The 24,236-nt window shown below is 36.2% G+C and overlaps 4 protein-coding genes across 9 annotated transcripts; 1 reads left to right on the top strand and 3 right to left on the bottom strand.

Moving 5' to 3' along the window:
* The first annotated feature begins 381 nt into the window (after positions 1–381).
* Positions 382–2,166, top strand: LOC149742857 (uncharacterized). 2 transcript variants are annotated; one of them, XM_089894089.1, is made up of 5 exons: positions 382–606; positions 669–757; positions 815–926; positions 1,196–1,358; positions 1,524–2,166. In XM_089894089.1, the coding sequence occupies exons 1-5, from the start codon at positions 519–521 to the stop codon at positions 1,789–1,791; spliced, it is 720 nt and encodes a 239-aa protein (XP_089750215.1). In that variant the 5' UTR covers positions 382–518; the 3' UTR covers positions 1,792–2,166. The 2 variants fall into 2 exon arrangements, with proteins under 2 accessions (XP_089750215.1, XP_089750214.1); XM_089894088.1 differs by having other exon boundaries at positions 383–606; positions 666–757.
* Positions 2,167–2,642: 476 nt separating this feature from the next.
* LOC149742858 (cytoplasmic protein NCK2-like) lies at positions 2,643–14,046 on the bottom strand. Of its 5 annotated transcripts, none has more exons than XM_089894068.1 (6): positions 13,922–14,046; positions 13,643–13,822; positions 12,303–12,393; positions 4,656–5,287; positions 4,075–4,221; positions 2,643–3,709 (listed from the first exon to the last, which is right to left on the bottom strand). In XM_089894068.1, the coding sequence occupies exons 2-6, from the start codon at positions 13,766–13,768 to the stop codon at positions 3,509–3,511; spliced, it is 1,197 nt and encodes a 398-aa protein (XP_089750194.1). In that variant the 5' UTR covers positions 13,769–13,822; positions 13,922–14,046; the 3' UTR covers positions 2,643–3,508. The 5 variants fall into 5 exon arrangements, with proteins under 5 accessions (XP_089750194.1, XP_089750192.1, XP_089750195.1 ...); XM_089894066.1 differs by having other exon boundaries at positions 4,611–5,287; positions 13,922–14,040; XM_089894069.1 differs by lacking the exons at positions 12,303–12,393; positions 13,643–13,822; positions 13,922–14,046 and adding an exon at positions 10,473–10,734 and having other exon boundaries at positions 4,611–5,287.
* A 733-nt stretch (positions 14,047–14,779) lies between these two features.
* Positions 14,780–19,333, bottom strand: LOC149742859 (serine/threonine-protein kinase Chk1-like). The gene is made up of 9 exons (XM_089894061.1): positions 19,028–19,333; positions 17,931–18,126; positions 17,437–17,562; positions 17,002–17,136; positions 16,582–16,759; positions 15,912–16,029; positions 15,651–15,740; positions 15,309–15,472; positions 14,780–15,253 (listed from the first exon to the last, which is right to left on the bottom strand). The coding sequence occupies exons 1-9, from the start codon at positions 19,187–19,189 to the stop codon at positions 14,980–14,982; spliced, it is 1,443 nt and encodes a 480-aa protein (XP_089750187.1). The 5' UTR covers positions 19,190–19,333; the 3' UTR covers positions 14,780–14,979.
* A 172-nt stretch (positions 19,334–19,505) lies between these two features.
* Positions 19,506–24,215, bottom strand: LOC149742860 (heparan-sulfate 6-O-sulfotransferase 3-B-like). The gene is made up of 6 exons (XM_089894071.1): positions 22,598–24,215; positions 22,089–22,173; positions 21,844–21,983; positions 21,124–21,296; positions 20,606–20,776; positions 19,506–20,151 (listed from the first exon to the last, which is right to left on the bottom strand). The coding sequence occupies exons 1-6, from the start codon at positions 23,097–23,099 to the stop codon at positions 20,074–20,076; spliced, it is 1,149 nt and encodes a 382-aa protein (XP_089750197.1). The 5' UTR covers positions 23,100–24,215; the 3' UTR covers positions 19,506–20,073.
* Between the last annotated feature and the right edge of the window lie 21 nt (positions 24,216–24,236).

Here is a 24,236-nt window from a genome sequence, read left to right on the forward strand (position 1 = left end):
TGCTGCTATCTTAGCGAATTGCAATTGGCGAGGTAAGCATTTATAGTATAGTAGCGTGGGGGAGATGGGACACATTAGCACATAATATCCAATATTCCAAAAGTGTTTTAAACATCTAACAACCGTCTATGAGAATCGTAAGGATTCGGTTTTATAGTTCTTTAAATGTTGTTTTTTACCACCAAATGGGAAAAGATAGAATAAAAAGGTGTCCCATCTTTCCCAACCATACTGTAGTACTAATTCGTGGTACCCCCTAATATTACCACATGTATTAAGTTTGGAAATATGTGCAGTTTATTGTTACGGGATGTGAGTCAGTTGGTTTTAGGCTTTCCGAAGCATCGTTCATTTACTCAAATCACGACCTTATTATGAGTTACTAATGTGTCACAGACCCAAACCTATAAGACCGGATAAAACTACGTCACTTCACTAGTATTTTGTGTCTTCGAAAGCTTATTGGATTGGAACATTTTAAAATCTTCTTCATATTTTTTGAAAATACGAAGGAAGTTATGCAGCGGGACGACAATGCTGTTTACGAAAACTATGAAGGAGTTAATGTTGAAAATCAATGTGCAAGACAGCAACCGGATAGGAAAGGTAAACATGTTCCAACAACTTCTACATGTTTTATGCTTAAAAAACTATGATTTGTATAGAAGGTTTAAGTTCTTCTAAGAAGGCTTGCATCGGAATTGCTTTATTTTACTTCGTTGCGTCATCTGTTCTTGGCATTTACGCCTTTATAAGGGTTAGTATACTGCTTTCTAAAACACAGAAAAAGGTGTATTAACTTACAAATGTACAGGTTGTGTCTTTATCAGACACAAGCGTGCACGACAGACAAATAGATCAGGGGATTGACTTGTCAAATGTTTCAACCCCAGAACCATTACAGGACCTACCTAACTTGAATACAGGTAAGCACAATTGGACCAGAGTGTGTTAGAAAATGTATATTTTCATTTCCGATTAATAGGCTTGTTAAACAGAAAATTGTTGGAATTTTTAATAGATCAAATTGAACCACATAATTTGCCCCCTTCGAAAAAAATTCCAATAAAGGTTATAACGGATACGAGTCCCGCCATGGCAGCAGTCAACACAGTATATTAAGTAGGCCATGGTCCCGACTAATACGCTGAATTTAAAATAATGTATTGCACGTACCCTATTTATTCGAGTATAGACACGACCAGCAATGTACCGAATCTAAGATGGGTGCCGGTTGGAAACGGTTACCAATACTACCTTGGAACGCAACTCGGAAATTACTCCGAGTCACGGAAATTTTGCAAATCAATTGGAGCAGATCTGGCAGCAGTAGGAGTTCGGAATGTTGAATATAGAAGGTGGGCATTTTTAACTTGGCGTTGCGGACAACCACTGGGGCTATAACACCGAAATTTCACAATTTATACATACATTATGTCCGCTAAAGGCCGCTGCAGAACTTGGACATATATCTGCGTGAAACACATTTATATGAGGTATGTTATGAGTAATATGGTTTATAGAATCATCACCAAGACAGTCATCCAAGACAAAGTCGGTAACCGCAGTGCTTGGATAGGAATGAATGATATTGCAAGTGAAGGAAATTGGGTTTGGATTGACAACCGTAAAGTCATCGCGGGAGAATCAGACTGGGCAGAATTTCAGCCCGATAATGGTGGTGGCATTGTTCACAGACAAAACTGTGGCATAATGGCTTCTTACTTCCAAATGCACTGGGACGATGTATCTTGTGATGAAGCGGTATTTGCTTTGTGCGAAAAGAGTTAACAAAAAACATATTTTTCGTTAAATAGTCAGTGTAAACTCATGTGATGTATTTAGTTGTAAATGTATTGTTTTTACATATATATATATATATATATATATATATATATATATATATATAAGATGGGGAAAAACATATGACACACATTATACTTTCTCGTTTTAATATTTGATATTATGCACTGAAGATGTCCCATGACTCCCATCTTCCCCCACCATATATATACAACATTTTTCAATTGCCAAAAAACTGATTATAATAAGATGCTCATTTTAAATGCCATATTCAATATATATACATATAAAAACTGTCGCAGATTTGTAGTTGGCGACTTTGAATCACTAAGCCAATATCAAAATAAAATATTTCGCACTGTTTGATTGTGTCTCATAGAAATAGTTTTGTCAGAAAAACTGAGATATGCATACATGAGAAAATATGTTATACCACTATAAAATCAATATTATGCATGAAAAATGAAATTTAGTCACAGCCACTTAAAAGTAACTTGTGCGAAATGTAAAATAGCAACACCCAATTTGAAGCAAAAATACCTCTAACCTTCCGACGGGTGTATTACAGTACTGTGTGGTAAACATAACATACTGCTACACTGTGCTTTTAACTTAACAATGAAATACTCTAGCTGTTAAACCTGTAATAACGGCCAGTTGAGAAATTAACGTTATTTGCTCTTAACAGCTCTCACTGTTGAGTATGGTGTTCAAACGCAAAAAGAATATTTTCAGAATTTCCTGAAGGCAAATTGTTAAGATTTCCGTGGTTTATTTTAGGTCACAACCAAACACCGGCCTTCCATGCAATAGCCACCGGATCGATGATCGATTTAAAATTATGCCGAGCGTTTCATTATTTATTAACGAACAGAGACGTTCACATCTGGTCCACGTGCATACAAACAAAGATAACCACTGGGGCGAATAACTGTATCCTTGTAGAATCACGTATGTTGGAGACCGGCATAGTGACGATCATTGGTTTTGTGAGGGTTTGTGCTGACGTATGAGTATGTACAACGACCGAAAGTACGATCATATAAATATCATAGGCGGTATGTACAGGATAAAGCATTAAAACAGGTAAGGTGTGCAGCTGGAAGCAGTTCGGTGGTGATTCGGTTGCACTGCACAGCTAGTTAAGGTAAGGTCGAACCGATTCAAACTAGTTCACGTTCGGCCTGAATTTTTAACGAAATTGGAAAACACCGGCTGGAAAACAGACGGACCAAAACTAAGAACAGAATATAAAAATGAATGTACGTTTCAAACGGAAGACCATGACCAAATTGCGTTGCTGTACCATATATATATATATCACATGGGATGTATTGGTTGATTAAGACCGGACCATAGAGAAAATGGTTGTATAATTATAACGTTGTGCGTGGCAAGTGAGCACAGCCGGTCAGGTGAGAATTGTTTAAATATATGGCTAATAGGGAAATCTAGTCTTGGACCCAAAATCGAGAAAACGACAAATTCGGATATCTACAGCGGAAGTAGAGTTTACAAAATGAAAAGAAACAGGAAGATGAAATAATATTCTTACAGTATGCTGTTGTCGATCGTCCGCAGCATACCAATTGTCCGCAGATGTGAGAAGCAAACAGTGGTTGGCGCTAAGCACTGTTTGTCGTCCGAAACGTGACGGACGCCGACTGCTCGGTGGGTCCCATGGACGTCAACTGTGTTGATTGCCTCATCGGCCCATAGGTTTACTCAGGTAAACTTTGCCCTGCTCTTTACTCGTGTAGATAGGGGCGGACTTATAATGCTCGAGCAATGCGTCCATAGAATCAAACTTGCGCTGTCCGATGCCGAACACTCCATTAGGAAGAGTATTGACCTTGAAATGTCGGATACGACCAGGCATCTTCATTGATATTGAATAATCACCACTCTAAGGGGGAATTGAATTATGGATCAATGAAACAGAAGACCGTAATGTGTAAAAAATAAAAAAATATGTATAAGTGGATTATACGGAAACTTAGATTTAGCAAAAGTAAAAGAATATGAAAATTTACAAAAACAAATAACGTCTTTTTATAGACACCAGCTAACTCTAGGTATGGTCATTCTGATTAATATACGCATTACAAAATTGCAACATATAGGCAATGCATAGACATAATGCTCTACATATACAGAGCAGTTTACTGTAGGCGAATTAAACTTAATCATCACACGACTAATATTTGCATTATATTTTAAATCCCATTACAACAATAAATTTAAGTGAAAACCAAACATAAGTATATTTACCGATGTTTCACTACCGCGGACCAGGAATTCTCCATTATCTGCCCGGTCTTGTAACCGTTGTTCCGCATCAGCACGTTTCATGTTACCGAAATACCAATCTCGACTGTGGATACCATCTGCTGCACCATCGTTGCCTCCGATCGCAGTCTGGAGAGTTACAATAAAGAAGTTAAAGCTAGAACTCGAACGTCTTGAGTTTAAAATATAATGACTGAATAATTATTAATTATTATTATGGGTAAACAGTGCAATTAATGCAAAGTACAGTGTTGCACAAGTATGACAACAAGAATTATCAATGGTCAACACTGGCAATGAAGGTATTGAAAGGCATGGCAAGAATTAGTGGCTGATTATAATACAGACATGCAAAGTTCAGTTGAAAGATGGCAATGCAGTGATTGGTACGAGAATGGTATAATGGGTTGCCTCAGTCTTTTAGGTGAGCGGAGCATTCCATTATAGTTAATGTAGCTATGCAGTAAGTCAGCAAAGTCGAAGTAAAAGTAATTATGTTGAAACCGAATGATACTAACATTCTGAGCATGCATATTTTCGATGTCATTGTGCTGTGGACAGACCCGGTCGTAGTTCTGGATATTTCCGGATGAAACCGGTTGCGCTCCATCCACTACTTCGACGTAGTTCATTGGGACGAGTCCGGTCAACCCTTCGCTATTCCTCGCAAGCCACCATTCCGGATCGTCGGGTGGTTGTTCAATGATATCCAGCATTTCGTCTTGCTCGAATGCGAGCTCTTCCGGGTTGCCAGAATTAAAAGCGTAAAGTGTGCGAACAACAGATATGCAGTCGCTTGCCGGCTGTACGTGTGACGTGTTCGGCATACTGCTGGGACATGATTGAGGCATCGAGCTGCTTTTAACTACGTAATTTGACGGGAAGTAACCGGGCTGTCCAGGACGTTCGGCATCTTTACCATACCACCAGCCGTCGGGATCAGTCTGTAGGACAATTACTCTCATGCCTTTCCGCAGAGTGAGTTCGTCATCTTTAGTTGCGTCGTAGTTAAACTTGCTAACGTATTCCTCATTCATATGAGCTCGGTCGCCTCCGTCGCCAGGCGGTTTTAAGTTCGGTATATGATTAGAGTTCTGTGGTTCACCGGCACCACGCATGCTGGACGGCCCCATCATTCCACTCATGCCCCCAGCTCCATTAGACTTCGTTTTCTTTGCTCCCGGGAGACGGTTTGCTGGAAACAGATAACTTTTCGTTAAAATTTTATAACAATCCATACAACAACTGCAACGTTAGCAACGATATTTTTTTTAACGATATTTTCAATAAAAGTAGTGGTGAAGTACAAGGGGTTAAACAGGTAAGAACTGACAGTCGTCTTGCAAAAACCCAACAACAAAATAGCTGATTAAGCCTAGCTGCTGACATAACATGTCGGTTTTGTTTGTGTATTTAGCTGTCTGTTAAACCAAAACTCTTGTTTGTAGTATTAAGCAGTTGATTTACCTTGTGCAGGATTATACCAGGACATAACAAAATGATCTTTTACAATTTCAAACTAAAAGTAACAAATCTGTGAAATCCACATACTAAGTAATTGCTAACAATCTGGTGACTAAAGCACTTGGTTGTGAGTGGTTGGTAAGTCACAAAACGGCCATGGGTTGCCATGGACATTAAGTCAGTGTTGCTACTATAACTATAAATACAAAAGCAAAATAAACACGATACCCCAAGACCACCATCGCTGCGAAAAATAACGTGGAGCAGTTGACATTGCGTTGTTTCAGGTTACGCGGACGGAGATCGCCTGTGGGCGTGCGTGGTCGAGCTATAATAGACTTACAGTCGTAAACTATGTCGAATATCCGGAACTACGAGTGAAAACAAACGTCCGCGGAAGTTTTATGTGCTTAAGGTTATTGCTCGTGTACTGGACCATACTATGTGCAAATGAATTACGTTAACCTTTTACTAGGCAGCAAACAGCTTGTGTGTTTTACTCCGACCGCCAATCGTCCAACCCTGAGTCAATATTCGAAATATTCAACTTAATGTCTCATAAAAATAGAAAGAGAAATCATTTTCTAAAATAAGCCATACACTCGACACACCAAATAACGAACAACTTTCGTTTTAAAATGTTGACAAATAATTCCGAATTTTTCTCAGAATTGTCTGAAACCTGAATGCTTCGAAATTACGTCACAATACCTAACTAAAACCAGCTCAGGAAAGCAGGCAGGGCTAAAAACACATTATCTGCTTTGCTATTCATTTCAGTACTTCCGGGGAACGATCTTACTTCCCGAACTAAGAGTGATTAACACGACACGTGACACACTAAATTTGTTTTTGTCTTTGGACATCTGGAGATAACAAACACGAATAAATGCTATTTACTAGCCGACTATCGTTTACTGGAAATACTAAATTAGGTAAATATTACCTTTCAACGAAACTATGCCAGATTCAACATGATATATTATATAATGATACAAACAAGCGCACATCATTTCCGCTGGGCAAGTTTTAGCTGTGGGTGAATTCACACCATGAGGCTGATACTGGTTCGTTGTTTTTTAAGTTATATGGCGACTTTACTTGTACCTGGCCAAACAAATCTGCTATACCAAAAGACGGGCATATTCTTGAATAACTTGCCTGTACAAACAAAACAAGAACGCCAGGATATCTTTATAAATAAAGTAACTACTGAATGGTGTTTGACTGTTGGTACTAGCCTATATTAAGGGTTACTTGTGACCAGAACGAAACAAAGCTATACTAATATCTTCTATACTTTCTATTTTATATTAAAAAACTCCAAGAGTCAAAACAAACGTTAATACAAATAAGTCATCAAGCAAACGTCTACACTTAACTAAGCATAATACCGCACACTTCATGCGTGTTGAGGACGTAGCATTAATGCAACGGAAAAGGTGACGTATATATAAACAACGGCTGTGTTACAGCTCTGTCACAAGCGTTTAAATAGAATAACTATATATTGGTTTACTATAGCTTTACAGCCAAACTTTTAACAGGTCAAATCACTCCGTAAATTTCTTATTTCCCCACATGTTGTTTCCACTGCATGGAGAATGAATTCTATATTTGACTCTTACTTTTGCCAAATATGAGGTTTTCAAGAAACTAAAACTAACGAGAACAATGTTGATGACAATACTCAGCAATGCGCGTTGTTCAATAATCTCCGCCTGCTGAATTTACTCGCGCAAATTGTTTTAACAAAAAAGACACTTGCGAACTGAAGATACTTTTTACCATACCTATCTAAGCATGCTACACACCTAAGCCTCAATTTTAACACCAACACCCGGTTTCGTTCAGGCTAATGTGACGCGTAATCACACGCACACACGGAAGGAGACGGTTACAAAGCGCTGACGTGGGCGTAAACAGCAACACTACTGTACGCAGTAAGACTACCTTGCTGAACACTTCTTAACGAACTAAAATCAAATAGAGTGTTGTGCTATTACTGCTCAATTACCACATGCAGTATGACGGGCTGTCGTGTAGCTGCTACGCCCGTGTTATGAGGACGCCCACAGTGGCTTCACAACTGAAAGCGATGAGCGACTAACAAATAAACCTACAACCGTATTTACGTTGCTAAATTTAAAGGCACATCATTGATTTTTTGTAACCAGGAGGTTATGGGCTTGGTATAGTAGGGTGGGGGAAGATGGGACACCTTTAGCACGTAATAACCAAATATTCAGATCGTGTTTTAAACAATTAACAATGGTATATGGGAGTCGGGAGGATACAGTTCTATGATTTATTGAATTTTCTTTGTTTGCTACCAAATGTAACGAGAAAATAGAATGAAAAGGTGTCCCATCTTCCCCCACCCTACTATATATAAATCGTTTATAAAAAAAACGATGGAGATATTTACATTACAATAAAGATTCGAAAAAAACGCCGACGCTTTTATCTAAACGTTTACCATAATCTTGGTCGTATTTTGAATAACAATACGCCTGTCTCTAACCTCTGAGCAGCTTCGTGTGTCGGAACTTCCTGTAACTCCTTGCATGACAAAGTCTTTCCCGCTCTTCATGGGGAATCTTGCGTCTTGTTGCTCCCACCAGATGAATATGATTGTTAGGAAGATGATGCACAAACGGACCAATCCTGATGGGGCTCAGAAAATGGTTCTGTGCCAAAGCGCACATGCTAGGCGAGGCGTGGCTACGAATGGCCAGATTTAGGTTTTAGATCTGGTAACAGCTTCACCAGTACCGTCGTAAATCCAAGAACTGCCAGAAGGCGATGCACACGGGCAACTGACGCAAGAACGACAGCTAAACTTGACACTAAATCTTTACTTAGTCATCTTAATAAAATTTAGTGACGCAATTAGGGAACTACTTGCGACTGTGCTTGGATGGTCGAACAAAATAACCCGGTTTGTTGGCTCGTTGCCTGGACTCTCTTGGTCGCTACTAAAGAAACTGTTTAGCGAATTTCGATAACAAAAGAGCTCGGTACACGGTTCATAAAAGAATCGATGTAAATGACGAAAGAATCGTAAGCGCGTGGAGATGTAGCGATATAATGACGTGGAAGAGCACAAGGACAATGACGAATGTAGGGACGTGGGAAATAATATCCGACGACGTTTTCTATTTGTTCGTAATCCGTCAACCTCGCAGTGTTTTGATCTCGCGTGAAACGCGCTGTCGTGTTGCTAACAAATTGCTACAGTAGCAGCAACACATGTTCTAATTCAAGGAGATATAACCCAAACATAAAGCCTGACTGCTCACAGGGTCATAGCAATTGTTTTGGTAGGCACTTGGGAACATGACGTAATTAAGTCTCTACACGTGGCAGTGACCTTTGACATCACATGAGCATGCTGCGCGAGAGGAAGTTTATGCAAGGTCACGTGCCACAAATTCCATGTATGTCTGACACTGTTCAAGAAAGGTATTCAACAAAGAACACGTCGATATCAGCAGGCAGTATACCACAAGTTAAACCTCCCGAGGTATAGACGACTGTCTACACTGATTTATAAAAAACTCACGGGAATTAAAACCTGGCAGATACAAATTCCGAATCTGGCAGGCGACAAGACATGAAGAATAGTCGAATGCTTAAGGGACAGAAGGAAAATAAACAAACCAAAGGTACGGATTGACAAGCCTTAAATGAACCTGTTGTTACTGTTAAACAGTGTGATGATTCAACACTGCACACAATAGAATATAACAAGGAAGCAGAGCTCCAACAAAAATAGTTACGTGTCGTTACAAAATGATTCTTAAGAAAATATGTAAATGCGCATTGTAAAATAATTTAATCGCCTGTTGAACTGTAAAACTTGACTATGTCAATCACCCACCTCTTTTTTTTCGTGAGTTTTTTTTAGATACACATTGAGTACACTGTACACAGAAATAAACAGTCTAAGAATGTAAGATTAATCGTATAAAATTATTTTTATTAATGTTTTAATTAAGAGCCTTAGTGTGATGCCAAAGAAATGATCAAAGGGAATTGTTCGACAGAAAAGGCACTTACAAGGGCTGCCGCTAACGTGCCCAACAATAATTAAGAATTACAACGTATATTGACAGCATGTGGTCTAATTTGAGCTGGCTTATGAACGGAGTTAAAAACCATTGCCCCAACATCTAAAACCATCTTAGTTTTAAACCCGTTTCCACTTCGCTACATAGGCTTTGATTTTTGGTGGGAAAAAAAGCAAATTTACACACGGATATAAACAAGCTACGGTCGGTGTACAGTAAAATGCAATCTTACAACTTAAGGCTAACTTTATAATGAACAGTTAACTTTGACTTACAAGACAAAACAACCCTGGGTAAAGATGTTTTATTTTTAATACATCATTTATACCTATAAACGTCAAATTTGGCAACACTCGTTTCTCATTCATACGTTTGGCATTACGATAACGCGTTTCGTAGGTACATTAGATTAATTCATTAACCTTTCATACGCATGGTATGTCGCACATTTTCGCAGTATTTAAAAAGAAGTAGATAAGAAAGATCGGCGTCAGCATATACCGCCAGAGCCAGCTTACGTAAAAGTTGACGTACAATTCGAAAAATCCAATGACGTCTGACCTGACATGCCGCTACTATATGTCACAATGTACACTCAAAAACGAATGGATGTTCTATCTATATACATTACGTATTGTAACAAGCGCGTGCATTACATTAAGGATTTTATAACTGACAGCGCTCATTTTAAACGGTACGTTCTAAACGCGTTTTACAATAAATATTCACAAACACGCTTGATTACCATTTAACATGGTAACAGAACGAGACTAATTGGTTAACGTTAAAATATTAATTCACATAACCAGAAGTTCGTAAACAAACTAGATTAAGAAAACGTACCGAGTGATTTCATAGATTTCCTGAGATGCCGGTCCATTTTAACTTCCTTTACAACTGCAAGCAATACACAGTAACCTATGACTGCCTCAGTTGTGTGCACCACACAATCTTTTAATCCAAAATAATCTAGCTTGTAGTTGGGTGGCAGTCAGCACATAAGTAGGTCAGTCCGGCAAGTTCAGTTGAAGTTGCTTCTAACAGAGCAGCAATATTGCGAATAAAGGCAGATCGATAATCACCTACATTACGTTGACTTTGCCTGGGTCTTGGAAAGAGTCAAGCTAATTAGACAAGCAATCCCAATCGATACAATTTACCGCTGCCTGAGCCTACGTAGGTTAAGTGCTATAAAGTTAATATTCAACAAGGAAAGCACCGCTGCTCGGCAACGCTACTGTCTGCGATAAAGTCTTTCGAAGAAGCTTACCAAAACAAACGCTGTGTGTTAAATAACCGAGCAACATATCAGGAGCAATACAGCAATAAAAAGGGAATGGGCGCAGTCACTTCCGAAAGCACGCAGCGTGCCGGATCACACACTGCGGCCTGGATAGCCGCGTGCTTGGGAGAAAGTCGTGTTACCGCGGGGAGTTGGCTGTAAATCATCAGGATTTCCACTTCGGTTGTCACCTTAGCAAGCAGACTTAAAGATTTTTCTTGCCGTCGTTTGGCAACACTGTTAACGTCATACGAGCAAGTAACACAAAGAATGAGATTACGCTGATCACGATTCGGAATGATGTATCAACACTAAGCAGCATAACATGATGACACACCAGTGCAAGTCAACGGAATTTGTTAGCATAAATCACTGCACCTTTCCTACTATAACCTCCATTACCTTGCATAATATACCTGCTAACCCTTGCAACCTGAATCAGCTGATTTATTTATAGCTCCTACCTAATAACAATACCCTTATCAAACCGGGAAGCATATTATGCATGCGTGCCAACACTGAATAGCAAGTAATGTGAGATGCTATCAAGCCAGTATGGATAAGTTCACGAATCAGAGACTATACAGCTACAGAAGTCAGTAGCTATTTCTAGCAGAACATGGTCAGAATTCCAAGATTAGGAATCTAGTGCACAATTGCATACATACAATGGAATAACAGTATTAGGATAACTGGTAAAACTAGTAGTTTTTAACAGAAAAACTGTGAAAATTATCAATTTAGCTACATCAATAATATGTAACAGTTAAAACGGCAATTATAATTTAAAACATCAAACAATATTAGAGAAAGGGCTAAAAAATCAAACCAGCTCAGGCCTCAAGCAAGCAAGATAATCAGGAAATTTTTTGTACTTTAAGTAATAATTAACAAGTAATTACACGGTAAAACTGTTCTGTTACACAATGTCTTTGTTGTTGTTTATTGTCTTACAATAAACACCCCCTGTGTATATCAGAGTAGCTAATTACCTACAGGTGCTGGTCATTGTTAAGCAGATAACTATCTAAGAAATATTGCCCTTTTTCCTGGAATTTGTTTTATATATATATATATATATACATTATATAGTAATGCAGTCAACTGTAAGTATTGCTATTGGGGGATTTCATTTTAATATTATGAAGTGCGTTGTTACATTGAGGTGCGTGACGCAATTTCGACCATACTAATTATTGATCATGACAAACAGAGTAGCAGATTCAACTTATAAAGAATGTCAATTAGTAAACCACAAAAGCCTGTTACACAAATGACAATGAGGGTTTGGTTACCACATTGTTACAGCCATTTCACCATAACACTTCTCCAACACACAATTACACAGGGTAGCGAGTACAATAGATATAAATTATTGTCTTACAACTTACCGATTCTGTTCACCAGTGACTCTCCTTTTCCCTTGTCCCTTCTTAAGTAATTTGAAGGTACCAGTCCAATCTTGTTAGCATTGTTTCGGACCTGTGACAAAATAAATTTGATTAACATTCTGTCAAAGACTTAGTTAGGGCTATTGGTAAGGGTAAACTTGCCTTGCTTATTATTTATTTAATAACCCTAATATCGATTAAAATGTTTACAAAATTGTGGCTTGCAATGTTAAAAAGTGGTAAAACAAAAAATGATTGTCTTGTGTACAGTACACCAATTAGTGACATATTAACAAAGAAGGACCAAATTAAACAAAGAAAAAATCACTAAACCAACTTTTTCTGTTGATATCACAGTGGACTTATATACAAAACATAGTTCTTAATAATTTAACTAAAAAAAAACAAACTTAACTGAGCAGAATAAACCAACACCAAACCCTTTTAGTTAGGCTATTTATAGTTTGTGATGGAACAAAATACCCAATTTCACAGCTTTGATAAACTAGACAAAAATAATATGTTATATATACCAGAAGACAGTTGCCATTTAAAATTAACATGTTCACTTTAAAATCCCCCTAAACATAATGATGCTGTTATATATTTTACCAGTATTACTACATTGGGTAGGCTACAGTATATTTTGCTATATTGAATCTTATTGAGCACAAAAAACTCTTTAATAGCTAATAACTTGAACTTTATGTCTATTTGTGTACAGCTTCAATAGTTTTCCTTGTTTAGTGTATAGCCCACAGAATTGAAATTGCAATAAACATCCCTAAAGTGCTTTAATATTTATTCGTGTGGATACATTTTTAGTAGTTGCAAGTGCTTTCTTTGCGTGTTCTACGTGCTAAAAATTAAGCTTAAAGTTTCTAAGCATACAGTCTGCAGAATATGGCAGTTCCTGCTGAGATATCGCGCGTGCAAGATGGTTATTTTTATGCTTGTACACATGCTATCACTAAAAATCGACATGCAAAGCATGTACACTTCCAGGCGGCGTTGGAAAATCCTACTTAATTTAATACGATTTTTTTCACTGTTTAATTAATTGACGCGCATGGGACAAATTATGGCATGTATAACCAAAATTTTGTAAACAAAATCGCTTGTGCACCTGTCATACTGTGGCCAGGCACCAAAGAGATAGGCCTATTTATTAAATTTATAAGTATGTTTATACACCCTACTAAAGCTGCAAGTGTAACACTTTTGTCAAAGCATGTAACCTACAGAACCAGTTTATACAAACTCTAAACACAGTGCACGGAATGCCTCCACTTAATTACACCACATAACAATTAATACACTCCCACACAAAAATTGCCCACCCTCCACCATGTGTGCTTTGCATCCAATAAATAAAGTTGTTCATTCTTCTTTATGGATAATTCTTCACCTTCCTTGGCACTATAATCATACAAAGCAACCACAACTTCTTCACAACCAAGCGACATGACATTTAATGAGGAGATAACACAAGAATGACTTCAGTTCATTTATCCTTTCATCTGTAACAAAAGTTTAAAAAATATTTCAACAGCTTTCCAGGAAAATTAAATAGCCTTCTATTTATTAAAAGACCAACGAGTGCTGCAACTGATACTTACATAGCTGCTGTTAACAAAAAATATCCTATACGGAATACTGTATACAACAATTATACTCAGCCAAAAATGTCTGTATGTTTGTTTGATTTTGCCGTGTGACCGTTACAGTTGTTTCGACAAAATCACACACTACATACATACATGTACATGCCATAGAAATACCGAGTGGTCAAACCGTAACAATGGGGTAACAGGGGAGACCGCTGGTGCGCCCAACACTACACTACTTCATTGACGCTGGTTCCACTTAATGAATGTGAAATGATTTTAATGATTTAATATTATAAAGAGTGGTAGAATAAATCATTATTGTTCACATAGGGTTTGGTCTTTGCACGTTTGCGGGTGGATTCGAATGATCCAATCTCGTAACTTAAACTAACGACATATAAACTTGTACCAGATCAATACATAGGCTTTCCAACTTTCTATTTATCTGTTTGCAGGTTTTCATACTCAATTGTTCGTAGCCCTACCGAGCTTCTCCATATCAACTTTGGGTTCGACGTTGGTTTTAACTATAGTATATATTTGTCAACTCTGAAGACGACGAGTATTTAAACTACATGGGAGGATTAGGTTTGGCTTTATATTAACGTGTGAATGACTAGTTGTCCTTGTATAACCCAAGTACTTCAGTTACTGAATCAATTTTGTCGCTCGTACAGAGCAGACTCGTAAAAACACATTTTCTATAGCTCTGGTATGGAGTACAGACATACCACAGCATTTCGATTGGTGGCAAAAACATAAACTAACCTCGCTATATGTGCAGCAAAAACCTTGCTAATCAACTAATTAGGCAGGATAAATCAATGCAATTCGAATGCTCATACAAAACTTAGCGGAAATCAAAACTTTGTTAATGAAACTTTATTGGGGTTATAGTTGGTTTGTCGTGCTGTTGTGAAAGAAGATAAATAATGAAATTCCAAGCAGAAGATACATTACAGGTGTTAATATAAAACGAATATGAACGAGGTTTGTATTCCTTCATGGCAAGCCCATGCCAAGTGCATTCAAACTATCTAAGATGCGTTGACGAGTCCTTCATCGGCTCAGCCTTTGTTTAAAGTTGGCATTGCCCAAGTGGGTACTAGCTTTTGCACTATGTCAATTAAACGCTTGTTCAGTTCGTCATAACACCGTTTAAATTCCAACCCGTCCCCTTGAGACAACCGGACATCCACAAGCGTGAATTGTGTACTGGTCTCAACGTTAGCAATCTCAGAGGCACCAGGGTAAACAAACACTTTAAAAACTAAACGCCGTAACCTACGATCCTTAGTGATGATTGTCAGCTCCATAGAAGTTGGTTGTTTTACAGAATACCTACAAAAATGGTGATAATAAAAATTGGAAGCAGAAATTTTGGGAGTTAACTTACTCTAGTTGTTTGCAGACGGCCTTAATTGTGTTTAATGTGTCACATGTGTTCTTGCAGCTCCAGAATCGAGTCATTCTCTTCACCAAACGTTGTAGGGCAGTTTGTGAGCTGCATGGAGTACTGAGGAATTGCGTGCTCACCAACATGCTTGTTGACTGATCAGGCTGAAAGAAAATGAACAAAATTAGAATTATATTATCACTGTATTTTACTTTAAAGGGAGAAAATAAGAGTTAAATTACTAATATAAAAATACACATAAGCAATATTCATAGCAGCAATTTATGTAACTGACCGTGTTTGTCAAAGGTAGAATTCAATTTAAAACATGATGTTACTGACCTGAGATAAGCTAACATGTAAAAGACTACCAACAGAATCGTCAGAAACACCAGGTCCAACCAAGCCAGGTTCAGGCTGGGAAGCAGATATCTAAACATTATTGAATGTAAGAGTGTTAAAGGGTATTTTTGTAACCTACTTTGTGACCTTCAACTTTTTTTAACTCATAAATAAAATGATATGAACTAAAACCAGTGACCAGCGCATCACCAGTCACATACAATTTAGAAAAATTAAATAAAACACACATTCCGATTTTACCTGAACTTCATTTTTTCCACGAACTGCATTTTCATATTCCACCATTCCCTTCTTTGTAAATGGTGAACCAACAGGGGAGGAGAGACGGCGTTTCTGTTGTAATTGCTTCTTGTACCACCTATGTTAAACAAATTTGTATCAGTTACATTATCAATTTAATTACAAAGTTGTTAGTGGAAAGGCTTAGATTTAAAGCCGACAATTCAAATCTGTGTATTCAAAATAAAAAGTTAAAAGTTACCAAAAAAAGTTAGTTCAAATCTGACCAACTAAGAGAGTTGACCATCAGCAACAAGCAAGTAACTAGCAATGAGAGTCTACAGGATGTTTACAGTTTATTTTCATAACATTACGATGTTTATTTTAATATTTTGAATTGTCAATTTTTAATTGTGGCATTGAAATGAAGAATGTAACTTGCTTTATCCTTGCATGACGGGAAAACCACAGTCAATAAATAACACAGGTGTTTTATTTTATATCTCAGACCCGCTTACAAAATAACATGTATTAAACTTTGTGGTTAATTGTTATTTATGTATGGCTGACAATTGAGACAACCCCTTAATAAAAACTCGGTTGGAGCAATTGTCGTTAAGTGTCTTGTCCAAGGACACAGTAAATCTGTAACCTGTAAGAAATATTTAGTAAGTAAAATGAAATTTTGTACCGATCCTTTTTGATGTCACTTATTGTGTATCTGTCACTTGCTGATGCAGTTAACAGTTTGCGCAACAAAGCAAGAGGTGCTGTCCCAATTTTTGTCCAAGGAGAAAATTCGATGTGGTGTTCTAACCAGTTAGCATACTCCTCACATCCTAGGCATGGACTATCCCATGGCAATTCACCTGTTGTGTATATAATTAGTGATATAATATTAAATCTATTTACATTACATTATATTATATTGCACCACCATGCCAGTCGCAATGTTTATACATACAACTGCAGCTAAAGCCAGCTATATTGTGGCTTATAAATAATGTATTGCAACAAAATCACCACAATAAATAGTGAAATCAGCACACAGACTATATCAGAATTAGAAATTATACGATTTAAACATAAGGTTTGCAGTTCATGGACTTACCAGCAAGCATTGTTACAAGAACAATAGCACAAGACCAGATGTCTGCAGGTTCAGCTTTGTAAGGTTTATTTTGCATCACTTCAGGGGCTACATATGGTGGGGTTCCACATTGTTGATTTACGTTCCTTTCTATACCTTTAGGTGCATCGAGAAAATGTTAATGATAAATAGATATGATCATATAAGTACAGAAGTACAATAGTAATATGGCGTTACTAATCACTTACATTTATTTTTACCAAATTTCATATTATAATCAATTAAAATGTCAATTTCAATTATATATATATTTGTATTTTAACTAAAAAATAGAAAGATTTAAGTATCTTATATAACAAATGTATATTATAAAATCGTGGTTGCTAGTTGCTACACATTGTAATGTAGCCTTTAAACAGTGTTAAAGGTTTTAAATTAAGATATACTACTAATTACCTTTATAGCGAAACACGGTTGCAAAACCAAAATCAACAATTTTTAAAACTTCATTTTCATTGAGTAAAATGTTCTCTGGTTTAATATCTCGATGTGTGATACCCAAAGAATGTAAGTATTCAACTCCTGTATATGGAAAGCATGTAATTCATAAGTTATAAAGCTTGTACTGGATTAAGAACTGTTGATGTGTAACTGCATTTTTTAAATTATCTGGTTTCTACTATATTGGCAAATGTATTTTCCAACTTATTAGACTTATTTTTAAATATTACCAGTTTTGTAAGAGCATTTTAGTGCAAATATACATATTGTTTAAAATTGTATTGCCTTTAACTGACCTAAAAAGTGTTTGAAACATATATTAACCGGTAAGCCATTGTTGTTTGATGCACCATGTTTATATAAAATATTCAAATATTCTTTCCCTATATAAAAGTTTCAAACAAAAGTTTCATAAGGCCTGAGTGGTCAATAATCAATATTCATAATACCTGAAATGAGCTGCCGAAAGAAGCACTGTGCATGGTGTTGGGGCATGCCTACATCAGGTGTAATGCGATCAAAGAGTTCTCCCCCTTTTGCATAATCAAGGAAGATATATTGATAATCCCCTTCCTTTCTTGTTCCATAGAACTTGATCACATTTTCGTGTTGCAGCATTTTATGAATGGCAATTTCTTTTTTAATCTAGAATTGTAGTCAAAACACAATTTTAAAGCATCATTGGAGAAGGTAAAAGAAGGATTACAACCATATTTTTTAACAGATTTTTTTTAATGCTTCTAATGTGTACAATTTTTGACAAGTGCGTATTATTGTAATAATATTACTTCAGCAGGTGACAAGTACAAAATTGATTTAAAACTTCTTAGATTTCACTGTATAATTATTTGTTTAAAACTTAAGGATTAAGAGGGTCTAAGTGAGGTCTAAGTAACCTTTTTTTTGGCCAGCCAACACTGGCTAAAGGAATATCGGATAAGTGCCCTATATCAATTAAATGGTTTTGACGAAACAGTTAAGTGGAAAGAATATGTAACAAGTAATATAACCCAGCATGGTTGCAACTAAACTTGTCTTCTCTGTTTTGTCTACCCTGTTTTTTTACTTTCAATTGGTGTCAATGGATTGTCCCATTTTCCGCTAAAAAGATACACTATTGCTAGTGGTAATATATTAAATACAAATTTAAGTGTGTAAACTATTAAGATTCCACCAATTCCAGTGTTTAGTTAATCAACGGGTTGCTGCAGGAAGATATGGCGGTGAAAACATTAGCGCTTCCTAATCTGTTTTAAAACTCAAACCCCCAACATTTAATCGATAAATGAGAAGTTGAAGATAGCCTACCTAAATTACAGAAGGTATAGCTTGACTTTATTAAGAAAGATATAATATGGATCAATGCATGTATAACATACACCATAAATAACTTGCGTTTTGTCTAACAGATCACAAAGGCGGGGAAGACATGTTTAATAGCAACTGCAAAGCATTACATACACACTTCACAACCACAGAGTTTTAATGTATGGTTTCCTTCAGTTGATAACAAGCAATACTCTAGTTAACAGAAATAATAACATACCGACGTGATCAAATGTGTGGCGTTCTTTAATTCCACTATTTTAACGGCCACTGCTTCCGTATTTTCGTCATTTACCGCCAATTTCACTTCTCCATATGTTCCTTCGCCCAGCGTTTGAACAAAACTCCATCCTTTAACAAAAGGAACCGACGGCACTGACATAACAGTGACAGAAAAATGTTTTCGATATGTTTTTTTTTGCAAAGTCTATATATTTAACACGATTACGGCTGTTTATTCCGTTTTAAAGTGAAGGCGAAAACCTCTACCTTCGACTTTTTTGTTTTGTTTATTTTACACTTTCGCGCCAAATAGGCTTTTCATAGAAATAGCAAGCTCATTAAAAACATTTCGGGAATCACCTATGGAACTTGATGCACCTATTTGGAACGCTCCTAGTCATTGAAATACATTTTGACTCCACTGTTCAGAATTTTTGCCTATTTTAAAATAGAAGGTGGAAAAGAACCAAACAATATTTTCAGTTTTTGAAGGTTTTTGGCGCAGCATGTACATTGTACATAAACAGTGATGAACATCATCAACAGCTACTTTGCATTAAACCAAATGGAACTTTGCAGGGTTGGTAAATATAAACCAACGTCGGCGAGTGAAAAAGCAAGGGTAAATGATTTGCGGCAAATCAAACAACGTTAATTCAAAAGCTTCGAAAATACAAGCAACAAATATGCAACTTGCTATAACTGCAGATAACAATCTAAATAAGATTAAACGAAGCAACACATAATTTTATAATACTGTAAAAAGTAGAAAAAAACGATGTGTAACTACCATACATCATGCCCAAGTATAGCTAAGTAGCATACATCATGCCCAAGTATAGCTATGAATCTGTCAATACCAGCTGCAGAAGAGCTAGGTAAAAGGAAGAAGATTTTTTAAACCTTGCTTTTTAAGCACCGATTAGTTCAACAAAAGGCGGTGACAAGAAATACAGTAACAACTTTAAGTGAACTAAGATACAAAAATAAGAAAAATAGTGCAAGATGTATGTTAGTAGAGGCGGTGTGATGCATCTATTGAGTTTACTTCTGCTTGTCTTTACGAATTCGTTCATAACGTCTCGCAAATATTTCTTTTGCATATTTATACAGCTGCACATCCTGTAAAAAATGTTTAATTAAATGGTGCCTATTTATCCTATGCGGTGATGAAAGGAAAGTCATTATAACACAGATGTCTTATATCATGCTTATTGTGCCTGAGTTACTACCTATGGAACTTTGAGGTTAATTGTTTAAAAGCTGACAAGTTGGACAATCCCCTTGAATCAATGTCCGCTGAGTGTGTTGCATCAGGATATACACAGATAGCAGCATTCAGCATAGAACTCAGTATCAGTTGGTAACATAACCCCTGAACTATGGTATCAGATACATAAGTTGGTTTCGCCCTCTACAATTTGTTGGCCGTTGGCAATGCCATACATACCTATTTACAAAGTGTTTGCAGACATTATTAGGGGACCTCAAAGGTTACGCATCATCCATAAATATTCAAGTTTATATTTTTTTATCTTAAAACACGTGGTATATATATACTACTTAAAAATCTTACCAGATGATTAAGTTTCCTGATTTTATCTGAAACTTCTTCATCTAGAACAATGTTGGACACATGAGTTTCTGACTTATCAACAAATTGTTTTGTAAACTTTATGCCAAAAGTTTGTTCAAAAAGAGCTTGAGAATCAACTTGCCTTTCTGCCAAGCCAAAGAACGGCATTGACTGTAAGAAAAATAAAGTGACTTAATTTTAAAACACAAAAGGTTTCTTGTAATAGATACATTAGGCAGAAAGTCGAGGGAGTCAAAGAGAAGACTAATAAAGCCACAACTGTGTATGGAGAAAGACAATGGGTTTCCTGTAAAGCAGTCATGTTAAGCAGAAACTAACCACAGTAATGTATATCATTTTGGACCTTGGAGCTAACATGTTTTCTACATGAAAGGCACATATATAAAAGCACTTTATTAAGAAATGCCATATGTCCAGATATTAACACAAAAAATAAAACTCGTCTGTAATTTGTATTGAGTTACCATATCTTACAACAGGCTCCAGTCACCACTCACCATCAAATTGTGTTTGGCACTTTTCAACATAATTCTATCGTGTTCTTCATCACCAAATGCTGAGCAGTTCACAAGTTTCAAGTCAGCAAGCATTCTTGTTTGTCGGTTTCTTCCAAAGTTAATGTCACAGTTTATAAATTCCTCTAATGAGGCATTGCGCCAATCTAGGGCTTCTGCCAAAAAATGCAATGGAATGAAAGCTGTGGCTAGTTTACAAAAAGTGTGGTAGTAAGTAAGATATAACTAAGTATTAAGTATATAAGTACTCAGTTAGTTTGAGTATAAGGGGCAAAGGTGATTTGCAAAACCTAGAATAACTGTCTTTAAACAGTACGAAAAGAAACAAAAATAATATAGTAGCTGTTTAAAATTTTAAGAATTCAAACAAATCACACAGCTGCTGATAAGCATTCTCTGTTAACACACAAGGATTCTAAGCTTTGAAAATCGGTCAACCTTGATAGGGAATGAGGAAATACCAACAATGCATATTTCTCGATAGATCTGGAATCTTGTAACTGTTATACTTACACAACAATCAACAATATAAACCACTATTAATCCAGGACCTTAATTTTAAAGTAAGTAATAGCATAGTAGTGAACTGATTTCATTATTATTGTGTTTAAAACAGAGTACCTACGTTAAAACAAATGTTATCACGATTGATTTTATGTGAACAAGAAACTGATGAAGCTTTTTATGAATCAATACACTTACCACCCCAGCACACTTTTTGTGGAGTCTGAACTTTATTGCATAAAAACTTATGTTGATCCCATGTTGCTGCTCGTCTCACATGCCCCCACTCACTCAAAAACCTTGCAACTGGCTCACGCAAGACTGTTATATAAAAATACCTAGATATAAGAAGACAGATATATAGAGGATAAACTTAAAACTATTATGGCAAATTGTCAAAAAAACACAATTTTTGTCAATTTTTAAACTGTACTAATAATAACCTTCGTTCCAATTTTGGATCATGAAATAAAAGGGGAACGCATTCTGTGAGTGAAGTCCATCCCGCATGTACTCCGCACCTCCATCCTGATCAAAACAACAAAAGCTTGACATCTTATATATAGGCTACGAATCTACTTAAAAGGCATACCAACGAAAAATGAAAATTTGTGTATTGATAGAAATGCCCATGCTACCTTTAGGTTACATTTAAGCATATCTATCAAAACACAAATTTTAATTTTTTGTTGGTAAGCCCCTTGAAAAAGAAAACATAGGTTTAAGGTTTACATTACTATTGCTACAACTCAACGGTCCCTTATGAGTTAACCAGATTTTGAAACATACATAAACAATTCACCTTAAAAATAATTATATATATACTTTTAAAGAGTCAAAACTAGTAAGCAGACAAGATGTGTCTTAAAACAGAACACCTTGTTATTGTAAATGGTATGCCATAACATAACTACAAAAAACATTATTAAAAAAATTAATAACAAGATATCACCTCTTGAGAAACGACTAAATAACCAGGTCTCTTGCCCATTTGGGCGTGGGCATAGAGACATCTTTTTTTGTACATATTCACACGTGAATGGAGGTTCTAAGTCACGGACTAAATGTCTGCCAAAAGTAGAGCCACTTGTCTTTTGCATGTGCAGAACCACCATAACATCTGTGCTATTAATATCAAAATCAACAGCAATGCTCATATTTGTCTGAATTGTTGCCATTGGTAAAACTTTAGTTGCGGACAAATCATGTTGCCCGATGTTATTCAGTGTCGTTGAAGGAATAACCACACCCAACTGCTTCACATTATTTGCACTGCTTACTGTATTTGACTTTTTTGTCGATGATGCTTTGTTTGTCAGTGGTTTTTCTGAAAACCCAGTATTTGTTGCTTGCAGTGATAAGTAGAAAAGAAATATGAGGCTTGCAAGTACAATCCAAATAAAGGCTTTTTTCTGTATTTCTTTTAGAGAAAACTTTTGTAAAACATTGTTCATTTTTCACACTCCATCCATCAAAAAAACAAACAATACAGAATAAATGAGTCTTTCTGGGAAAATAAAAAATATAAATGTTAAAAAGTTTTTTAGCTAAACCAACATTTTAAATGAACATAATATTTAGTAGGCTACAAGTATGATTGTATAAACAGGCCAACTGGCATACAATGGTTTGTGATTAAGGAATATTTTGGTTCAATTAATAGAATAGATATTAGATAACCTATCATTTTTTCATAATATTAATTCATCTTATCGCCAAAATGAAAGTTCAATCTGGTATACATCCAAGTTTAATTGTAACTCTGCTTTAGTGGACTTACATGTTAAATTAAAAACTCTTATTTTGAATAGAATATAGAAAAACATTTAGTTTGTTTTTGTATTTAATATTAAAAAACCATAATATCCAATTACTTTCATTCAATAGCTATTTCCCTGTTATAAATTAAATACAAGCTCTTAAAAAGAAACTCTGGACTAGTGTTAAAAAGAACTATTAATTCCCTGTTTTCCCAACACTTTATCATAAAATATCCGATAAACTAAAACATTTTAAAGTTTATCCTCGTTTGATGACATCGACATAAATGGGTGAAAGCAAAATTTATTACAACTACAAGCAAAAGGGTTTGTTCCTTTTCATTATCAGACAAGCGTTGCGGAAAATACAGATACCAACATCGAATAACCAGACTTATATTGGTGGCAAACTATTTTACAGTAGTGTAATTCACAGATTAGACAAATATTAATTAATGAAACAGGTAATGGTGACCATAAAAACGAATGCCAGTGTTAAATTTTAGTATAAGCAGTATACAAGGCAACCTGAAGACGCATTACAAATTCAGATTAAGCTTATCTGTAACGTGCCGGTATACGAAACATAAATAGTATAATCAACGATCGGGGTACTGATAACACTCTAGTTTATTTAGAACACAGATCTAAGTGTTAGGTGTCGATGAAGAATCGTTGTCATATACTGTAGTTCTACACCACCTGCAATTTGACTGGAACACCTGATTCAGAATAAATCCTCACTGCCGAAAACAAGACTCTACCGACACGAAAAACGAAGCCAGACAATGCGCTATGTGTTTAATGTGAGTTGGCTAATGTCTATGTCTG

The sequence above is a fragment of the Ciona robusta genome, chromosome 1 (genome assembly GCF_009617815.1).
Source record: "Ciona robusta chromosome 1, ASM961781v2".
Lineage (NCBI taxonomy): Eukaryota > Metazoa > Chordata > Ascidiacea > Phlebobranchia > Cionidae > Ciona > Ciona robusta.

Bases quoted from the DNA above. Each gene is read 5' to 3' on its own strand.
- LOC149742857 (XM_089894088.1), top strand. From the start codon at position 519: ATGCAGCGGGACGACAATGCTGTTTACGAAAACTATGAAGGAGTTAAT. The intron at 758-814 runs GTTAGTATACTG...ACAAATGTACAG, and splicing joins GCATTTACGCCTTTATAAGG to GTTGTGTCTTTATCAGACAC. The intron at 927-1,195 runs GTAAGCACAATT...ATTCGAGTATAG, and splicing joins CCTACCTAACTTGAATACAG to ACACGACCAGCAATGTACCG.
- LOC149742858 (XM_089894066.1), bottom strand. From the start codon at position 13,768: ATGTCGCTTGGTTGTGAAGAAGTTGTGGTTGCTTTGTATGATTATAGT. The intron at 5,288-12,302 runs GTAAGTTGTAAG...ATCTGTTTCCAG, and splicing joins GTCACTGGTGAACAGAATCG to CAAACCGTCTCCCGGGAGCA. The intron at 3,710-4,074 runs GTAAATATACTT...ATTCCCCCTTAG, and splicing joins TCCGCGGTAGTGAAACATCG to AGTGGTGATTATTCAATATC.
- LOC149742859 (XM_089894061.1), bottom strand. From the start codon at position 19,189: ATGTCAGTGCCGTCGGTTCCTTTTGTTAAAGGATGGAGTTTTGTTCAA. The intron at 17,137-17,436 runs GTAATTAGTAGT...ATGCACCTAAAG, and splicing joins AACCGTGTTTCGCTATAAAG to GTATAGAAAGGAACGTAAAT. The intron at 15,254-15,308 runs GTAAGTTAACTC...CCATTTTTGTAG, and splicing joins GCCGTCTGCAAACAACTAGA to GTATTCTGTAAAACAACCAA.
- LOC149742860 (XM_089894071.1), bottom strand. From the start codon at position 23,099: ATGAACAATGTTTTACAAAAGTTTTCTCTAAAAGAAATACAGAAAAAA. The intron at 21,297-21,843 runs GTAAGTGTATTG...ATTTTTTGGCAG, and splicing joins ACAAAAAGTGTGCTGGGGTG to AAGCCCTAGATTGGCGCAAT. The intron at 20,777-21,123 runs GTGAGTGGTGAC...TTTTTCTTACAG, and splicing joins GTGCCAAACACAATTTGATG to TCAATGCCGTTCTTTGGCTT.